This window comes from Schistocerca gregaria, chromosome 3 (genome assembly GCF_023897955.1).
Source record: "Schistocerca gregaria isolate iqSchGreg1 chromosome 3, iqSchGreg1.2, whole genome shotgun sequence".
NCBI lineage: Eukaryota > Metazoa > Arthropoda > Insecta > Orthoptera > Acrididae > Schistocerca > Schistocerca gregaria.
In genome coordinates, this window is record NC_064922.1 from 274,259,000 (window position 1) to 274,281,051 (window position 22,052).

The 22,052-nt window shown below is 43.8% G+C and overlaps 1 protein-coding gene across 1 annotated transcript in view; it reads right to left on the reverse strand.

The window, feature by feature from the left end:
- Window positions 1-21,186, reverse strand: part of LOC126355054 (uncharacterized) — an 86,715-nt gene extending 65,529 nt beyond the window's left edge. Inside the window, exon 1 of the mRNA XM_050005211.1 lies at window positions 20,744-21,186. Within this exon, the coding sequence (XP_049861168.1) occupies window positions 20,744-21,025 (282 nt within the window). The 5' untranslated portion in view covers window positions 21,026-21,186. The remainder of the gene's footprint in view (window positions 1-20,743) is intronic.
- Window positions 21,187-22,052: the final 866 nt, after the last annotated feature.

Sequence of the window (22,052 nt, forward strand, 5' to 3'; positions counted from 1 at the left end):
GTCAGAGCTATCGATAGTAAGAAACTATGGACTGGTAGTTGAGGAAACGTTAACTCTGTCCCTATGTTTTTTAACAAGTGAAAGAGCAGGATTCCAGGCCGAGTTTAAACAAAAGATTCCATCCCTATTCACAAGGTTGGAATCCTGCTCTTTCACTTGTTAAAAAACATAGGGACAGAGTTAACGTTTCCTCAACTACCAGTCCATAGTTTCTTACTATCGATAGCTCTGACTTCGTTCATCTTTCGTGGCTTTTGTTTAGGTGTGTGTTATCTTTTCTGTTAGACTCGCAGAACCGAGCTCTCGTGTTTTCTGCACTTCGTCTGGTCGTTGCAGTCAAGCCTTGAAAATGGCGGAGTGTGCATCCGCCGAAATATCGGCAGTTGTCGAAAATTCAACCGCCAGGAGAAGCTCAGGTTACACAAATACAATACAGTTTGAAAATAAATGCAAGCCAATGATCCTGATGTCACGCCGAACGCCTCGGTGATGAAGCTTGCTGTGTATTGCTGCCGTTGTCTGCCTGCGGATCGACTTATAGGCCTCGGTAAGCAGGTGGCTGTGGTGGGGGGAGGAAAACAGAGACGTGATATAGATGGAGACCTGATTACGAGATGTTTGGAGAAAGGAATTACCAGTTGAACATTGCGGGGACTGGGGTAATGAAACAAAAGCGTCCTGCAGTTGTGAATACTTTAATAGGGCAAAGCACCCTAAAAAATCCTGTACAAACAGATCGTGTTCTCTTCCCTGAACGAAAATGTTTTGGTGGTTTGTGCGTCTGGCTAGCACATGTGGAGCTCTTCAGCTTCGCACGCTTTCTTTTGTATGTAAGAGTTCTTAGGAGTTTACTTTGTAATCTATAAAAAAATTTCAACCTTTAGTTGTCTCTGATAGAGGGATGTAGTCTACAACGAGGTGGTAAGAGTTATGGGATAGCGATATGTATACATACAGATGGCGATAGTGTCGCATACACAATCATTTGTACCCGGGTGATTGATGTTCCAACTTGATTATATTCGCACGACTGAAATTAACAGATTTTGAACGCGATATGGTAGATGAAGCTAGACACGTAACATTTCGGAAATCGTCACGGAAATCACAGTTCAGAGATCCACAGGGTCGTGAGTGTGCCGAGAATATCAAATTTCAGGCATTATACCACATCACCGACAACGCTGTGGCCGACAGTCTTCACTTAACGACCGACAGAACGGCGTCTCCGTAGAGTTGTCAGTGATAAAAGACAAGCTACACTGCGTTAAATTAAACGAAGGAATCAATGTGAGACGTACGACGAACGCATCCGTTAGGAAAGTGTGGCGACATGTAACGTTGGCGGGCTATGGCAGCAGACGACCTGTATGAGTGCTATTGCGTTCCATTGGAACTACTGACGGCCTTGGCAGAGCCAGTCCTGACAAAACTCTACCATCTGGTGAGCAAGATGTATGAAACAGGCGAAATACCCTCAGACTTCAAGAAGAATACAATAACTCAAAGAAAGCAGGTGTTGACAGATGTGAAAATTACCGAACAATCAGTTTAATAAGCCACAGCTGCAAAATACTAACACGACAACTTTACAGACGAATGGAAAAACTAGTAGAAGCCGATCTCGTGGAAGATCAGTTTGGATTCCGTAGAAACACTGGAAGACGTGAGGCAATATTGACCTTACGACTTACCTTAGAAGAAAGAGTAAGGAAAAGCAAACCTACGTTTCTAGCATTTGTAGACTTAAAGAAAGCTTTTGACAATGTTGACAGGAATACTCTCTTTCACATTCTAAAGGTGGCAGGGGTAAAATACAGTGAGTGAAAGGCTATTTACAATTTGTATAGAAACCAGATGGCAGTTATAAGAGTCGAGGGACATGAAAGGGAAGCAGTGGTTGGGAAGGGAGTAAGACAGGGTTGTAGCCTCTCCCCGATGTTATTCAATCTGTATATTGAGCAAACAGTAAAGGAAACAAAAGAAAAATTTGGAGTGTGTATTAAAATCCATGGAGAAGAAATAAAAACTTTGAGGTTCGCTGATGACATTGTAATTCTGTCAGAGACAGCAAAGGACTTGGAAGAGCAGTTGAATGGAATGGACAGTGTCTTGAAAGGAGGATATAAGATGAACATCAACAAAAACAAAACGAGGATAATGGAATGTAGTCGAATTAAGTCGGGTGATGCTGAGGGAATTAGGTTAGGAAATGAGACACTTAAAGTAGTAAAGGAGTTTTGCTATTTGGGGAGCAAAATAACTGATGATGGTCGAAGTAGAGAGGATATAAAATGTAGACTGGCAATGGCAAGGAAAGAGTTTCTGAAGAATAGAAATTTGTTAACATCGAGTATAGATTTAAGTGTCAGGAAGTCATTTCTGAAAGTATTTGTATGGAGTGTAGCCATGTATGGAAGTGAAACATGGATGATAAATAGTTTGGACAAGAAGAGAATAGAAGCTTTCGAAATGTGGTGCTACAGAAGAATGCTGAAGATTAGATGGGTAGATCACATAACTAATTATGAAGTATTGAATAGTATTGGGGAGAAGATAAGTTTGTGGCACAACTTGACCAGAAGAAGGGATCGGTTGGTAGGACATGTTCTGAGGCATCAAGGGATCACAAATTTAGCATTGGAGGGCAGCGTGGAGGGAAAAAATCGTAGAGGGAGACCAAGAGATGAATACACTAAGCAGATTCAGAAGGATGTAGGTTGCAGTAGGTACTGGGAGATGAAGAAGCTTGCACAGGATAGAGTAGCAGGGAGAGCTGCATCAAACCAGTCTCAGGACTGAAGGCCACAACAACAACAACTACTTCACCACCTGCAGCGCATCTCCTGGGCTCGTGACCATATCGGTTAGATCATAGACCGGAAAACCGTGGCCTGGTCAGAAGAACCCAGATTTCAGGTGGCAAGAGCTGACATAGGGTTCGAGTGAGGTGCAGATCCCATGAAGTCATGGACTCAACAAGGTACTGTGTAATCTGGTGGTGGTTCTATAATGGTGTGGGCATGTATACGTGGAATGGACTGGGTCCTCTTGTCCAACAGAACCAACCCTTGACTGGAAATGTTTATGTTCTGTTACCTGGAGACCATTTGCTGCCATTCATGGACTTCATGTTCCCGAACAACCATGTCATCTCAGTGGACTACAATTGTTCGAGATCGGTTTGAAGAACTCTTTGGACAGTTTGGGCGAATGATTTGGCCACCCATATCCCCCTACATGAATCCTATCGAACAATTATTTGACATAATCGAGAGGCTCATCCCTGCACAAACTCCTACAGCGACAAAACTTTCGCAAGTGTGTGCTATAGAGGCAGCATGGTTTAATATTTCTTGTTGAGGGCATGCCACGTCGAGTTGCGGCACTACACCGGGCAAAAAGAGATACAACACAATATTTATAAACATCCCGTAACTTTTGTCACCTCAGTGTATTTCTTCTTACTTCGATACTTTAACTTGTTCTATAACGTATTGTGTTCTACGCCTGCACTACAGAGAGTTATATTGTAATTTAATTTTGTAACTAGTCTGTATAATTTTTTGTGACGTTCATCTTACTTATCCAGTTACTATCATTAAATACTAGTTTTTGTTTTCATTAATTAGTATTTCAGTCAGTGTCGTTCCTTTCCGTTATGTATGTGTCCTCTGAATCACTCAGTTACGCAGTAAAGTGAAAAATATTTATTTATAAAATTTATGATGTAGCTGTTGGAATAAGCTGTGGTATGATGTTAAGGAAATCTGCCATCAGATGTCAATGAAATAATAAAAGTATGGAACAGCTGACTTATAACTTGACTGGACCCAAAACCTGCAAAAAGACCCATGAGGTTTTCCCATTTGGCAATAACTAAGCTACTCACTGATGAGGACGTACACTCTCTATGCAACCGTTAAATACGATTAAGATGTGAGCCTCTTGGGAATGATTATTATGATAGTGGTCCATCGTCCTACGTGATTAGAACTTATCATATTCGAAAAAATGACTTAAGACTAGTGAAGAATTTCCGCGGCTAGCATTCAGGTACGCTTGCTCTGGAGAAAGTGGGTGTTGTTTGAGTTGACATTGCGCCACTCAACAATATTTGTCGAGTTACCAGATGGATCAAAGAAGTTCCAAAAAATGCTAAACGATCTTATTCACTATCACGTAAAGTTTGAATTACGGATTCATTCCTACGAACTGCAGATAGTGCAGAAATGAAACCCTTGACACACTATGCTGCGTAATGAATTGTTCGATTGGGTGTTGGTTGAGGTTAATCAACGTCTTTAGCAATGCCAGTAAGTAATATCTAAGTTAAAAAAACCGACGTTACCTCTGTAAGGATCTTAAAAGCAAAATATACCAAACATGACTTACAATAGTAACTGAAATAAAGTATGGGCAAAAAGCAAATGCAAAGCTCCGCAGTCTGACCGAGATGTAACAATCGCACACGACCGACCGCCGTGTCATCGCTTGCCAGTGGCGTCATTTGGAAGTGGTATGGAAGGGCATGGGGTCAGCACACTGCCCTCCTGTCCATTGTCGCTTTCGGGACCTTGGAGCAGCTACCCCTACCTCACGTAGCTCCTCAACTGCATCACAAGGAGGAGTGCAGCCGGGTCAAGTCTTTCCACCAGCGAAACATATTTGACAATGTGGATCCACCGCACAGCAGCCAGACACATTAAGCACTGAGCTACGGACGCAGAGGGAATACAATAGGGCACTGAACAAATAATCATTAACATACTTTGAGACACGAGCCATAATCTGTTCCAAAGATTGAACGAGAGACTGTTGGAATGTGTGCTCTGAAATGGAACACGCAGCCTTGCTCTTAATTTTAAGACTCAACCATTTCACCACCATTGGACGTACGTGTCCCACGATAGGTTATCAGAGAAACCGTGAGAACTAGCTGCATGTTATTGCTATGTATCAATGTCCCACTGATAAGGGGAAGCCTGTTAATGGTGTGCAGAATTCTTGTAATTACAGGCTGCAACTTTAGGTTGAGTCGTTTTCAGATTAGACTGTCCACACTCTGCTACGCGCCGCTCCATACTATCGCATCGAATTATGTAGAGGCTGTAGGTAGGCAACCCAATAAAGAGATTTACAAAGCGGGCTGCTGTCACGCCTGCCCGGAAATTCGTGCAAATAAAATTTTATGCATATACACCGAGGTGACAGATATCATGAGATACCCCCTAATACCGTGCGGGCCTCCTTTTACCCGCCGTAGTGCAGGAAGTCTACATGTCGTGGACTTAGCAAGTCGTTGGATGTCCCCTGCAGAAATATTCATCTACATCAACATGGATACTCTGCAAAACACATTTAAGTGCCTGGCAAAGTATTCGTCGAACCACCTTCACAGCTTTCCATTATTCCGATCTCGTACAGCATGCGGAAAGAATGAGCACCTATATCTTACCGTACGAGCTCTGATTTCCCTTATTTTATCGTGGTGATAGTTTCTCCCTATGTAGGTCGATGTCAACAAAATATTTTCGTATTCGGAGGAGAAAGTTGGTCATTGGAATTTCGTGAGAAGATTCCTTCGCAACGAAAAACGTCTTTCTTTTAATGACGTCCAGCCCAAATCCTGTATCATTTCAGTGACACTCTTTCCCATATTTCGCGATGGTACAAAACATGCTACCCTTATTTGAAATTTTTCGATGTACTCCGTCAGTCCTATCTGGTAAGGATCCCACACCGCGCAATACTATTCTAAAACAGGACGGACAAGCGTAGTGCAGACAGTCTCTTTAGTAGATCTGTTACATTTTCTAAGTGTCCTGCCAATAAAACGCAGTCTTTGGTTAGCCTTTGCCACAACGTTTCTATGTGTACCTTCCAATAGAAGTTGTTCGTAATTTTAATACCTAGGTATTTAGTTGAATTTTTGGCTTTTAGATTAGACTGATCTATCATGTAACCGAAGTTCAACGGTTTCCTATTAGCACTTATGTGGATGACCTCACACTTTTCACTGTTTAGGGTCAACTGCCAAGTTTTGCATCATTCAGATATTTTTTCTAAATGTTTTTGCAATTTGTTTTGATCTTCTGATGACTTTATTAGTCGATAAACGACAGCATCATCTGCAAACAACCTAAGGCGACTGATCAGACTGTCTCCCAAATCGTTTATATAGATAAGGAACAGCAAAGGGCCTATAAGACTGCCTTGGGGAACGCTAGAAATCACTTCTGTTTTACTCGATGACTTTCCGTCAATTACTACAAACTGTGACCTCTCTTTCAGGAAATCACAAATGCAGTCACATAACTGAGACGATATTTCATGAGCACAAAATTTCACTTGAAGCCGCTTGTGTGGTACAGTGTCAAAAGCCTTCCGGAAGTCCAGAAATACGGAATCGATCTGAAATCCCTTGTCAATAGCACTCAACACTTCATGTGAATAAAGAGCTAGTTGTGTTTCACAGGAAAGATATTTTCTAAACCCATGTTGACTGCGTGTCAATAGGCCGTTTTCTTCGAGGTAATTCATAATGTTTGAACACAATTTATGTTCCAGAATCCTACTGCATATCGACGTTAACGATATGGGCCTGTAATTTAATGGATTGCTCCTACTACCTTTCTTGAATAGTGGTGTGACCTGTGCAACTTTCCAGTCTTTGGGTACGGATCTTTCGTCGAGTGAACGGTTGTATATGATTGTTAAGTATAGAGCTAATGCATCAGCATACTCCGAAAGGAATGTAATTGGTATACAATCTGGACCTAAATACTTGTTTTTAGTAAGTGATTTAAGTTGCTTCACTACTCCGACGATATTACGTCTACATTACTCATGTTGGCAGCTGTTTCCGATTCGAATTCTGGAATATTTACTTCGTCTTCTTTTGTGAAGGCATTTCGGAAGGCTGTGTTTAGTAACTCTGCTTTGGCAGCACTGTTTTCGAGAGTATCTCCATTGCTATCGTGCAGAAGAGGCACTGATTGTTTCTTGCCGCTAACATACTTCACATACGACCAGAATCTCTTTGGATTTTCTACCAGGTTTCGTTGTGGAAACTGTTATAAGCATCTCGTATTAAAGTCAGAGCTAAATTTCGAGCTTCTGTAAAAGGCCGCCAATCTTGGGGTTTTTGCGTCCGTTTAAATTTGGCATGTTTCTTTAGTAGTTTCTGCAACAGCGTTGTAACCCGTTTTTCGTACCAAGGAGGATCAGCTCCGTCGTTTGTTAATTTATTTGGTATAAATCTCTCAATTGCTGCCGATACTATTTCTTTGTCATGCTGCCTCTGGATTGCGAAGGTGTTGCCGGTAAAGGATTGCGTGCACGAACTGACCTCTTGCTTGTGTCTCATATGTTCGATAGGATTCATGTCATTCACTCCAATTGTGCAGAATGTTCTTCAAAACAATCGCGAACATTTGTTACCCGGTGAAATGGTGCATTGTCATCCATCAAAATTCCGCCGCTGTTTGGGAACACGAAATCCATGAATGGCTGCATATGGTCTCCAAGTTGCACTGTTTATTGTAGCTTGTCTGCTGTATGCTCAAGTATTTGCATTAGCACTGGCATTGTTTGCTGTGGTTCTCCCGCGCATGCATAAAACTGTATGCAGTCATTGACGACGATGATGTGTAACCTTCTTTGCATCATGCTGCAACATAAACTATTGTCACACCAGTGCTGTACTGGTACTACTGTTATAGCATGTACTATGAATCTTTTTTCAAGTAATAAGCTAGTCATTATCAATGAATAAAGGAGTCTTCCCAACGCAACTTATGACGGTGCTCCAAACATTTATTTCATTGAAGGTAAAGTTGCGGTCCTATTTCACCTCCGGCATAGTAACCAGTTGAGGGCTACAGCAACATTCGCTCATTACCTCGTCGTATATTAATAGAGAGCTGGAGCAGGTCCGCTCCATAGCTGCGCGGTTGCACGTCTGACTGCTGGGAATGGAAACTGGGTCCGATTACGATGCAGTCAAGAATTGATGGACGGGAGTTAGGTGCGCCTGGCGTCGTGTGGACAACTGACGATCTATATTTACGTTTACACAAGGTGAGCATAAAGTCTTTCCCTGATTGGGCTCTGAGCACTATGAGACTTATCATCTCAAGTCATTAGTCCCCTAGAACTTAGAACTACTTAAGCCTAACTAACCTAAGGACATGACACACATCCATGCCCGAGGCAGGATTCGAACCTGCGACCGTAGCGGTCGCGTGGTTCCAGACTAAAAGGCATAGAACCGCTAGGCCACCAGCGGCCGGCTCTTTCTCTGATTACGTGAAGTTATTTCTAACGAATTATGATAGATACGGGTACGTGTGGTTTGTTTCAAACGGTACTGTAACTCATAATGTTTGTTATTGTTACACTTATACACGTTCTCTGACAGTATCTGACTTCTTTCGTCTCTCTCTTGTTACAGGTAGCGTAATTTAGGAGTGCTGCTGTCCCAATGGCGTCTATACACATGAGAGTGAGATATCTTGTGAGTTCACTGAATACTGTCACTTATGACAGTTCAGCAACAGTTCCGCAGTTCCTAAGGTCGAGATCTGCCAGACGTGAAGACCATCAAAGGACGGTATAAATAATAATAATATTCTTCTCGGGTATGCAGCCGGATCATAACGTCTTCATGACACAATATTTCCGCGGTCCAACTGGCCGCCATCTTCAGGTGAGAGTGCTGGTGCACGATCTCGCCGGAAGTCAGTTCCGGCGAGATCGTGCACCAGCACTCTCACCTGAAGATGGCGGCCAGTTGGACCGCGGAAATATTGTGTCATGAAGACGTTATGATCCGGCTGCATACCCGAGAAGAATATTATCAATTATTACGCCGGGAAAGCCTTCGTAGTCACGACGGTATAAATAGTTTAACCTATTTATAGACTGGTACACCTGCAGCGAGTGACGACACTGTTGATACGGTCCTTATAGCTTTTCATTGCAATCTGCCGAAATCGACGCGTCGCCTTTCCAGAGAAACTGACATACCCCAGAGAATCGCGTTGAAGATTTTACACAAATGGCTGCGTTTCCAAGCATACAAAGTGCAACTCTTGCAAGCCTTTTAGCCAGATGATAGGCTCAGACATGCTGAGTTTGCAAGGAATGTGCTGGAGCGAATCGTTGTAGACAATGACTTACTTAATAAGTTTGTTTTTCGAAGAAGCGGCTTTTCACGTCTCCGGGGAAGTCAACAGGCAAAATGTCCCGATCTGGGGGTCGGAGAACCCACGTGCTACAGCAGACAAGGGACAACCGGAAAGGGAATTGTTGGTGTGGCCTAGTGGAGAACGCACTTATTGGACCGTTTTTTTTCTTTTCACTGAGCACTACGTGAACGATTTATGTGGACATGTTGGAACTTTACGTTGCCCCTCCGTTACAAACCTTCAGGCTGGGAAGTGTTTTGACCAAGATGGTGCACCGCCGCACTGGAGGTCATACGTTCGTCACTTCTTCGAGGAAACTTTTCCGGACAGATGGATCTGTAGAGAAGGTGCAACATCATGGCCACCACGTTCACCAGGCATAGCCCCTTCTGAGTCCTTTTCTAGAGTTAAGTTAAGGATAAAGTGTTCAGTTCACCGATTGCTAATATGGAAACTCTTAGGTCACGAATACGAGATGCTGTAGAGGCTGTGACGGAAGATATGTCGGCAAATACATGCCGAGAAACTGAGTATCGCCTAGATGTTTGACGTGAAACAAACAGAGCATCTGTGGAAGTGTAGCCATCTGCAGAAAACCGCATAGCCCTGTGGAGTATATTATATAAAACACGTTACGAGTTAAGGTACCATTTTCAACAAACCGCACAGCTGTATCGCGATTACTTTCTTAGGATTAATATCTGTAATCAAGGAAAGTCTTTACGAACACCCCGTACTTTATAATCCACCGTACAGTGCGTGTCGGAAAGTGCTTCGTACAGAACGAGGCTAAAAAGACTGTCAGTATGTGTCTGTACGCATCCTAACGTCTGTTTTCGTACTGGCATAATCCCTTTGTTAGATATGCATTGGTACTATCATAATGGTTTCGTAATTTTCCTCGAATATCGGTTCACCATATCTACCTAACAGAGATTTGCGAGGACTAGCCGGCCGTTCTTCGAGATATTCGCACTTAATTTCTCCTAGCATCTCCGTTAAACGTTCTGTGGACTAAAAGGACATTTGACGATACTAGCAGCGCGTCTTTAAATTCGTTCGATATCGGCTCTCATGCCTACATGATAAGGACTGCAAACGCTGGAACAATGGTTTAGAACTGGTCTCATTAGAGTTTTGTTTAACCTTTGCCTTCACAACGCACTGTCCTTTACCATATCCCTATCAACAAGTCGTTGTCTTCTATTCATCTTCCCTAATACATATTTTGCATATTTTTCACCTTTAGTACTGTACAAAAAGTTCTCGAACTTCTTGCCGCGTCATTTTAGGGCAAAACTTCGAGGTTTCGATTATTATCGTCATCATCTTCGCCGGTCAATTTCTCCTGACGAATTGCTCCAAGTTTTACTGATTCTGCAAGAAGCCCAAGAATGTTTTATCATCAGTGTCGTCGAGAAAAACTTCGCTCTCACCTCTACTATTATTTTAACGATCCGACGGTCTCAGAAGTATAGCACTAATCTCGTAATCGTAAACTATCGATCTCTTTCTCTTTGTTACGGGCGTTACCTTGTGTTTTATCTGAGAGCTACCGTTTACTAGAACAAGTGGAAATTTTGTACAAATCTTCCTGAGTTTCTTTACGATCTTCTAAAGAAGATACTTTACGGTGTACGAAAGAACACTTTAATTATGCTGCTGACAGTATCGCTTCCGTGAGGCCCTTTCCATGTAACTTTCACTTATGATGAAGAGTCACCGAATACTATGGTGTACGGGTTTCTATCAGTCAAATACTCATCGTGGCAGTTGCACAGAGAGGCTGGACAAAAATATGGAAACACTGCGAGAGACACATTCTTCAAAATAAATGCAGGTTCCGCTGTTGTATTTGACCACGAACGGCTCCTGTACAATGTTCTCAATATTTGTAAATGTCAGTCGTGGCCAGAACAGTTTTCTGTGTAGTTGTGAGTGCATCAGGCCGGCGCTAAGTGAATTCGAACGTGACAATATTGTTAGTGCTCATATGACGGGTGCTTCCATTGCCAAGGTAGCCGATTTGTTTGGTGTTCCAAGAGACCCCCATATACGGGGGGCCTTTGAAAAGTCCGTGTAAAGTACGAGAGATGGGACCATCGGCGCGTATCGAGGTCATTTTTAGTTAGTAGCACCTTTGGAAAGAATGCACGCCAAGCTTCAGCCATATTGGTCTATTTCTTTGTGTTTGACATTCGTGTGAATCAAGGAAGTCGAGCGATTCTCAAAAAAATGGACGAAAAAGAATTTCGTGTGGTGATTAAACATTTCTTTACGAAAGGCAAAACGCCTCAGGAGACTAAAGAGAAGCTTGATAAACATTACGATGACTCTGCACCTTCGAACAGAACAGTTTATAAGTAGTTTCAAAATTTTCGTAGTGGCCATATGGGCACAAGTGATGCTGAACGTTCTGGACGCCCTGTGGAGGTTACGACTCCAGAAATCATTGATAAAATCCGTGATATGGTGATGGGTGACAGAAGAGTTACGGTCCGTGAGTTTGCTAGTGTTGTGGGCATCTCGAATGAACGGGTACATAATATTTTGCACAAATATTTGGACCTGAGAAAGCTATCCGCGAGATAGGTTCCGGGATTGCTCACGCTTGACCAAAAACGGAATCGTGTGAAGTGTTCAAGGATGGTTTGCAGATGTTCACGAAGAATCTGCAGGACTTTAAGCGTCGTTTCGTGACTGTAGATGGAACATGGATACATTACTATACTCCTGAGACCAAACAACAATCTAAACAATGGGTTACCAAGGAAGAATCTGCACTAAAAAAGGCGAAGACAGTTCCTTCGGCCAGAAAGGTTATGGCGAGTGTCTTTTGGGATTCGCAAGGGATAATCCTCATCGACTGTCTGGAAAAGGGTAAAACTATTACAGGTGCATATTATTCATCGTTATTGGACTGTTTGAAAACCGAGCTGAGAGAAAAACGCCGGTGATTGGACCGCAAAAAAATCCTTTTCCATCACGACAGTGCACCAGCACACACCTCAGCAGCTGTGGTCGCAAAATTAATGGAAATAGGTTTTCAACTGGTTCCATATCCCCCCTGTTCTCCACACTTGGCTCTCTCGGACCACTATTTGTTCCCCAATTTGAAGAAATGGCTGGCGGGACAAAGATTTTATTCAAACGAGGAGGTGATTGGAGCAACTAATAGCTATTTTGCAGACTTGGACAATTCCTATTATTCGTAAGAGATCAACAAATTAGAACAGCGTTGGACGAAGTGTATAAGTCTAAAAGGAGACTATGTTGAAAAATAAAAAAGGTTGACCCCAAACACGTAAGTAGTTTTTATTTTTGCATGGACTTTTCAAACGCCCCTCGTACATACAGGAAAATCGGGAAAACATCATCCATTAAGTTACAAAGCGGACGAAAGTGTTTGTTGAACGATCGTGACAGACATTCATTGACGATGACAGTGACGAAAAATAGAACGACGAAAGCAGCAAAAATCACTGCCGAATTGAATGTCGTATTCGCGTAGCCTGTCAGCATCAAGCAAAACGAAAGAAGCTTCATAAGGACAGAATTGCTTGTTGAGCTGAAATTGCAAAACGTCTCATCAGTGATACAAATGCCCATAACATGAAAATATCGTTCCGAAGCCACAGCACCTGCACTACGGACAATGGAAGAATGTCATCTGGTCCGGTGAGTCTTGTTGTACACTGTTTCCAACTTCTGGTTGAGTTTACGTTCCACGTTCCAAGAATGAGACATGGCGGGGTTTCGGTGACGATTTGGTCGGCTATATCGTGGTGTTCCATGGGCTTCATGGTTGCTGTGCGAGGTCGCATTACTGCCAAGAAGTATGTGACAATTTCGGCTGCTCAGGTCCATCCCATGATAGAATGTTTGTTCCCCAATGGTTACGCTGTGTTCCAAGATGTGAGAGCGCTGTTCACAGAACTCGTATGGTCCAGGACTGGTTTTGTGAGCACGAGGATCAATTGTCACATCTCTGCTGGCCTTCGAAGTCACCAGATCTCAATGTTATTCAACCTTTGTGTTCAACTTTGGAGAGAAGGGTGCGTGATCGACATCAACCTCCATCAGCCTTACCTGGACTTGCCTCTATTTTCTAGAGAGAAAACCATAAGGGACCTCAATACGGCTGAAAACTGTTTGGAATGCTACAATATTTTCTACGCAGTGTTAAGCTTACTAATGTTTTGTGTATTTAGCGTTTCCATATTCCCGTCCACCCGTTATTTATGTAAAGATGAGTGTATGTGGCTACTAATCGACGATGTGGTATTGTGGTTAAAGCCTTTCAAAAGTCAGAGAAGATGAATTCTGGATCTACTGTTCGCAAGATAGCTTGTGTGGATAAATCAAGCACTTTTTAACACAAGTACTTTGCCTGAATCCGTATTGATTCCCTGAGAGACACTTCTTTTTAGAACATGCACTAGGATTCTCCGTCAGACGTCAGCCATATCCGTCTACAATTCTGCACATCCGTTCTTTTACACGTTTTGGTTTATACAGGAGTTGTCTGCTCTTTTTCCAGTCACTTTGCCAGGAATGAGATTCTCCATGAACATGAGCTAAGAAAGGAGCATTTTTGCAGAGTATTCAGCATGAAACCAAACTGGAATTCTGTGAGGGCTTGATTCACTGCTTGCTTTGAGTAGTCATAACGGAGGGTGCTTGTCTCAGTATCATTTGTGAATTTTTAAGGCCATTGTAAGAGTGCACTGGTATGGATGTATCCTCATGGATAAACTCATTGTCAAATTCGGAATTTAATGTGGCTGTTTTCTTTGCGTCGTCTGCAGTTCCAACATGAGATTTTTGTACGAGAGATTGAGACTGCAGTGGCACTGAATGGCCAAGACTAACTGTCGAGAAAGCAGAGTCGACCTCATGGCTCTTCATTTTGTAAATTTCGACTGGTTTCATTCTGCCCTTCATCTTTCCCTACCTTGTGTTAACATTTTCTCTGCGTAACTGTACTGCACGTCCTTAAAAATGCAACACCATGAAGCCATCACGCAAGGAATAACAAATAAATTACAATGTAATGAATACCCCTAGCTGCATACAGGCGTTGATGTAAGTCAACGGTGACAGTTGAAAATGTGTGCCCCGACCGGGACACGAACCCGGGATCTCCTGTTTACAAGACAGATCTACATCTACATTCTACATTTATACTCCGCAAGCCACCCAACGTTGTGTAGCGGAGGGCACTTTACGTGCCGCTGTCATTACCTCCCTTTCCTGTTCCAGTCGCGTATGGTTCGCGGGAAGAACGACTGTCTGAAGGCCTCCGTGCGCGCTCTTACTCTAATCTCTCTAATTTTACATTCGTGATCTCCTCGGGAGGTATAAGTAGGGGGAAGCAATTTATTCGATACCTCATCCGGAAACGCACCCTCTCGAAACTTGGCGAGCAAGCTACACCGCGATGCAGAGCGCCTCTCTTGCAGAGTCGGCCACTCGAGTTTGCTAAACATCTCCGTAACGCTATCACGGTTACCAAATAACCCTGTGACGAAACGCGCCGCTCTTCTTTGGATCTTATCTCCTCCGTCAACCCGATCTGGTACGGGTCCGACACTGATGAGTAATACTCAAGTATAGGTCGAACGAGTGTTTTGTAAGCCACCTCCTTTGTTGATGGACTACATTTTCTAAGGACTCTCCCAATGAATCTCAACCTGGTACCCGCCTTACCAACAATTATTTTTATATGATTATTCCACTTCAAATTGTTCCGCACGCATACTCCCAGATATTTTACAGAAGTAACTGCTACCATTGTTCCGCTATCATATAATCATACAATAAAGGATCCTTCTTTCTATGTATTCGCAATACATTACATTTGTCTATGTTAAGGGTCAGTTGCCACTCCCTGCACCAAGTGCCTATCCGCTGCAGATCTTCCTGCATATCGCTACAATTTTTTAATGCTCCAACTTCTCTGTATACTACAGCATCATCCGCGAAAAGCCGCACGGAACTTTCGACACCATCTACTAGGTCATTTATATATATTGTGAAAAGCAATGGTCCCATAACACTCCCCTGTGGCACGCCAGAGGTTACTTTAACGGCTGTAGACGTCTCTCCATTGATAACAACATGCTGTGTTCTGTTTCCTAAAAACTCTTCAATCCAGCCACACAGCTGCTCTGATATTCCGTAGGCTCTTACTTTGTTTATCAGGCGACAGTGCGGAACTGTATCGAAAGCCTTCCGGAAGTCAAGAAAAATAGCATCTACCTGGGAGCCTGTATCTAATATTTTCTGGGTCTCATGAACAAATAAAGCGAGTTGGGTCTCATACAAAGCTGTTTCCGGAATCCACATTGATTCCTACAGAGTAGATTGTGGGTTTCCAAAAACGATATGATACTCGAGCAAAAAACATGTTCTAAAATTCTACAACAGATCGACGTCAGAGATATAGGTCTATAGTTTTGCGCATCTGCTCGACGACCCTTCTTGAAGACTGGGACTACCTGTGCTCTTTTCCAATCATTTGGAACCTTCCGTTACTCTAGAGACTTGCGGTACACGGCTGTTAGAAGGGGGGCAAGTTCTTTCGCGTACTCTGTGTAGAATCGAATTGTTTTTCCGTCAGGTCCAGTGGACTTTCCTCTGTTGAGTGATTCCAGTTGCTTTTCTACCCATTTTTTTTCTTTTTGTTCGTTATGGTTCATTCTATTTCGTCGTAGCGGACGCCACATGACATCCGTCGAAGCCCGTTGTTGATCTTTTTACTCAGTTATTATTATTATTAATTATTTATTTTTATAGTACTTATCTTTTAATTAATTATTTTTGTTATTATTTTATTATTATTTTTATACGTCTCTGACCGAACACGCTGAGCTACCGTGCTGGCAATTTTACAGTTCAGGTGGGTTTTGAACTCACGATCCTCCATGCAAGAGTCTAGTGTCATAACCACTACACCACAGTGACTGTGTCTATCTGAGCCACCGTAAGAGTTCGGGCACTGTTTGTGGCCGACGAGCCTTCGGACATGTCCGAAATAACAGATACTATTTTCATATATATATATATAGTTAAGGCTCACCAGCCACTTGACCATCTTCTTCTGTGCGGATGCACAAACAATGCCCGAACTCTTACGGGAATCGGAAAAAAGTCTCGAGTAACCAGTATAATTGGCAGGGGCACTATGAATATAGAGAGGGACGATAAGTTGGGAATGTGGGTGTCATGGGAGGCGTGCCAGAGATAAGTAGCTGCAGTCGCATGATTCTCTCTGTCCTGGGTGGCTCAGATGGACAGTGCGTCTGCCATGTAAGCAGGAGATCCCCGGTTCGAGCCCCGGTCGGGGCACACATTTTCAAGTGGCCCCGTTGATTGATATAAACGCCTATATGCAGCTAGGGGTATTCATTTCATTGTAGCTTCATTCTAACGAGCTGCATGGTCACCGATGCTATCTGTTCTTTCGGACATGTCATATCTTCATATAAATATCAAATAGACATGAACTACATTATACGTTTGGATAAGGAAGTGTTTAGCATTTCAGCGCAAGTGTACAAGGTGGGTGCGACTAGAGTTGTGTACATATTCTACAAAAGGAGAACCACGCAGCGGGTTTCTCATTCCGAAATCGCATTTGGACGTACGACTGCAAGACACAAAGCGAAAGACGTGCCCGCATCTGTCATGCGAAAAACCAACATCCGCTAAGCCACAACGCGGACGAAAGTGTATTTGCTGAGTGATCGTCACAAACGGTCATTGAAGAGGATTATGACGAAAAATAAAATGACAAAAGCGGGAATTTTTATATTAATGGTAGCGAAGTTCAGAACTCAAATATTAATCCCCCCCCCCCCCCCCCCCCAAATTTCTCGATGCTGATCTAAAAAATTCTCGAGAAAATTGAGTTTGAAATTTTCCGACCATCTGTAATACGTTAAAGATAGATAGATTGTCCTCGACAGGTCGTGTGGCTGTGTGGTAGTATGCTCGCCAGCCGCGTAGGAGTTTTAGGTTCAATTCGCTGCTGATGCAAGTCTTTAAGCAGTGGTGCCCTTCGGCCGGCCGGAGTGGCAGAGCGGTTCCAGGCGCTACAGTCTGGAATCGCGCGACCGCTACGGTCGCAGGTTCGAATCCTGCCTCGGTCATGGATGTGTGTGATGTCCTTAGCTTAGTTAGGATTAAGTAGTTCTAAGTTCTAGGGGACTTATGACCCCAGAAGTTAAGTCCCATAGTGCTCAGAGCTAGTGGTGCGCTTTCTAATGACAATTCCATGAATAATAAAACACAGAAAGGTGGGAAAAGTAGGCCAAGTGTGATTAGGACTGGCGCACTGAGGGTTCCCTACAAACGTAATTATATACAGAATGAGTCATTAACTATTACCACCAAGAATAACTCCGAAAGCATGATAGTAGCTGAAAAGTTTGTGGGACAGAAGTTGCATGGGACAACGGGGGCCATAATATGACGTTGGTTTTTTGTTGTCGTAGTGATAAGGAATACCTCTCAATCCAAGATAAGAAGATTGCAGCACTGCATTGATACCAATGGTCATCACTTCGAACACCTTCTGTAAATGGTTGTTCATGCCACCTTTTTGACCTATCGTTGACCTTTAAAGACCTTACTTTTACACATCATTGGATTCGTCTCGATAGCCGCTATCAGAAAATAAGTGCCAAACTATAGCATCCCATTTAAAAAACAAAGTTGAACTTCATATCTGTGACGCGACCCCACCTAGCAACAAAAAGCTAACGTCATATTATGGGCCCCGTTGTCGCACGTAACATATCATCCACTCTGGGAATCGAGAATCTCATCGATTTTTGCCTGTTATCGACGTCGATACTGGTAAGGTACTGGTCCCGGGAATCACAAACCGTATCAAAACCTCTACAGTAGTTCCTCAGACTGATCCAGATGTAGGAAAAGAAGCGAGCAGGAGACTTAAGTTTAGTTTATATATGTAGAGAGAGAGGGTTTAATCTGGAAATTTGTGGTAAGTTGCCGGCCTAGGCGCTTCAGTCTCGAACCGCTCGACCGCTACGGTCGCAGGTTCGAATCCTGCCTCGGGCATGAATGTATGTGATGTCCTTAGGTTAGTTAGGTTTAAGTAGTTCTAAGTTCTAGGGGCCTGATGACGTCAGAAGTTTGATTTTTGTTGTTGTTGTGGTAAGTTCCTATGGGACCAACCTGCTGAGGTCATCGGTTCCTACGGTTACACACTATTTAATCTAACTTAAACTAACTTACGCTAAGGACAACACACACACCCATGCCTGAGGGAGGACTCGAACCTCCGACGGGGCAGACGCACGAACCGTTGCAAGGCGCCCCTGGCCGCATGGCTACCCCGCGTGCCCGAATGTTTAAAATAACATCTTCTATATACTTATTAAAAGATTATCACAACTTAAATTTTATGTTTACATGCGATAGTGTTCGTATATTGTCCTTTTGAAGGATGATGAATACAATGTATGTTCAAATGGCAAAAGATATTATTTATATAATATAATTACGGTTTAAGAAGTTTCAGATTTTTTGATTTACTTGTACCCTGTAGCTTTGCTTCTTGCCGAATTTCATGATTTTAGGTCATCGGGAAGCACCCTATATGTTTTGAAAAGTAAATTTTCGAATATCAAAATATGTGCCATAAATGACCGTACCTTTTGATTGAAGTGACTTAGAAACTTAATATCTTTACGCCTCCAATGGTCCATAGACCTGAATACGTGACATAAATTTGTACTTGATACGTCTACCCGTTCCTGAGAAAAAGGGTTCTGAACCGTCGGACAGACAAACAGACAGACGGGCAAAAAAACGATCCTTTATAAGGGTTCCGTTCCTTGAGATTGAGGTTCGGAAGCCTAAAAACCAGTAGCGCTCGAGACTGGTAATCACTGGTTCGAGTCTCGTTTCGGTCATTATGTTTTCGTTCTTTGTTCCGTGCACTTCGAATACCTACTTCATTTAAATATGAGATTTATCAAATATATAGTAACTAACAGGTATCTAATTGCTACTTTAATGAAAAATGGTCATCTAATTTCTAATTGCAAATCACACACACAAATCCAGTTTTCATTGCAAAAATACATTCTTAATTAATGATATTTTATAAAACATTGTTTAAACTAAAAAAGAAACATTAGAAATTAAACTGTTTTTCATCCTTAAGTACGAGGGTTATTCGGAATGTAAAGTGTGATCGGTCGCGAAATGGAAACCACTTTGAAAATCAAGGAAATGTTTTATTTGCAGCAATCAGTTCCACCTTCTAGCTACTTCTCTACTTAGTCGCCGCTCCAATTTAAGGCATTTGTCATAGCGCTGTACGAACTTTCCAATACACTCGTCATAGAAGGCATCCGTCTACACTTTACATTATGTTGGGCTGCATAACGTCAGGCGAAATCTCTCACTAGGCCCTCATACTTGGCGGGAGACACTATTTTCTATGCATCTTCACGTGCTATCTGTGCCCTCAGAACTGAAAACAACGGCGTGACGCGGTCAACGGGCATACTAGACACATTGCCCAACACATCTGTGCAAAGCTGTATCGGATTTTCACTTTGCTTTCCGAATAACCTTCGTATTTTACTTATAATGAAAATGTTCATGGAATATGCACCTTCGTTTAAAATTTGGCAAGGCTGAGAACCGAACCTGTGCCACAAGCGTGGTACGCTAGCATTCTACAACACAGCCAAACGACCTGTCGACAAAAATTGATCTTGCCTTAGCGTATTAAAGATGGTCGGAAAAATTCAAAGTCGACTTTCTCGAGAATTTTTGAGAATTGCATCGAACCGCTTTTCTGATAGATATCTGAGTTCTAACGTTCACATATTATGTGTTAATTTTGGCCACATTTATCGTTTCCAGGGTCTTACTACAAGCCAAGTATGAATGGTAACTTATTTTAAAAAAGGGAGGAGGGAAAAAGTAGTAACTGCTAAACACTTTATGCGAGTGCATGGTGTTTGAAAGAACAGACACCACGCATAATCTGTAGCTCTTATGCATTATACGTCGGACGTTTTTGTGCTTCCGCACTGAAGAAGTTGGATTCATTGCTCAACTAGGCCAATCAAATTATATAAATGTGTAATGTCTGTTCTTTCGTACATGTCCGACCTACTGTGGGCATCTGAGAGAGAGAATATAGAGGAAATGGATAGGGATTGCAGATAGGTGGCGCATGAGGGGAATGTGCATCTGCTGAGATAGCCCGCGCAGTTGCGATAACGCTGCGTCCCGGATGGCGTAGTGGTTAATACAGCTGTCTCGTAAGCAAGAGATCCAATGCTCGAACCCCGGTCCGGTACACATTTTCACTCGATTCCGCTTAAGGTCCCGACGCAGCTGACGGCAGTGATCCCCTCCCTTTCTTTTCTCCCTCTCTTCACCTTCAATTTGCATGTAATCCTAAACAGTGCCGTAGACAGATGGGTGGCGGAATGCTGTGTCGGTATCCCGCTACTTGCCGCGCGCATGCTCGACGCGGAGTGGGGTGTAGCGGCACGTACCTGCCGTGGCGAGGAGGCGGCCCTGACGGCGAAACGCAGCAGCTTGGCCTTGCTACAGGGCCACGAGGCGCCCGTGGTGGCGCAGTCCGCCTGCACCTCGGACAGGTACGCGTCGCCCCCGGCGTCCGCCCCCGGCGACGCCAGCTCCGCCTCCGGCTCGCCTCCGGGCGCCGGCTGGGGGCGGGAGCCGGCCGCCACCGAGAGGGCGCACGCCGCCGACAGGAAGGCGGCGGCCGCCACGAGCACTGCCACCGGGGGCTGTCTGACGTGATGCTGTGCCATGGCGACGGCGGCGTGGTGCGAAAGCGCGGCCCGAGCGCACGGCGGCTTATAACAGAGGCTCGGCCGGCTGTCGGCCAATGGCGGCCGTCCCCGCCCCTCGCCTGTCTGCAAACGTCGCGGCACACTTAGCACCTGGCCGCTGGCTGCCTGCCCCCAAACGTAGCCACGGATGCTCTCGACCTGTGCTTGTGCCCCCACTCTCTCCCCTCCACGAAGATGACGTGCTACAGACGCGAAATTTAATCGACATGAAGGAGATGCTGTGATATGCAAATGATTAGCTTTTCAGAGCATTCACACAAGGTTGGAGCCGGTGGCGACACCTACAACGTGCTGACATCAGGAAAGTTTCCAACCGATTTCTCATACACAAACAGCAGTTGATCGGCGTCGCCTGGTGAAACGTTGTTGTGATGCCTCGTGTAAGGAGGACAAAGTCTTACCATCACGTTTCCGACTTTGAAGAAGGTCTGATTATAGCCTATCACGATTACGGCTTATCGTATAGCGTCACTGCTGCTCGCGTTGGTCGAGAACCAATGACTGTTGGCAAAATATGGAATCGGTGGGTTCAGGAGGGTAATACGGAACGAAGTGCTAGATCCCAACGGCCTCGTATCACTAGCAAATGGTTCAAATGGCTCTGAGCACTATGGGACTCAACTGCTGTGGTCATCAGTCCCCTAGAACTTAGAACTAATTAAACCTAACTAACCTAAGGACATCACACACATCCATGCCCGAGGCAGGATTCGAACCTGCGACCGCAGCAGTCTCACGGTTCCGGACTGCGCGCCTAGAACCGCGAGACCACCGCGGCCGGCTCGTATCACTAGCAGTCGAGATGACAGGTATCTTATCCGCAGGGTTGTAACGTCTCGATCCCTGAGTCAACAGATGGGGACGTTTGCAAGAAAACAACCATCTGCACAAACAGTTCGACAACGTTTGCAGCAGCACCGACTATCAGCTCGGAGACTGTGGATGCGGTTACCCTTGACACTGCATCACAGACAGGAGCGCCTGC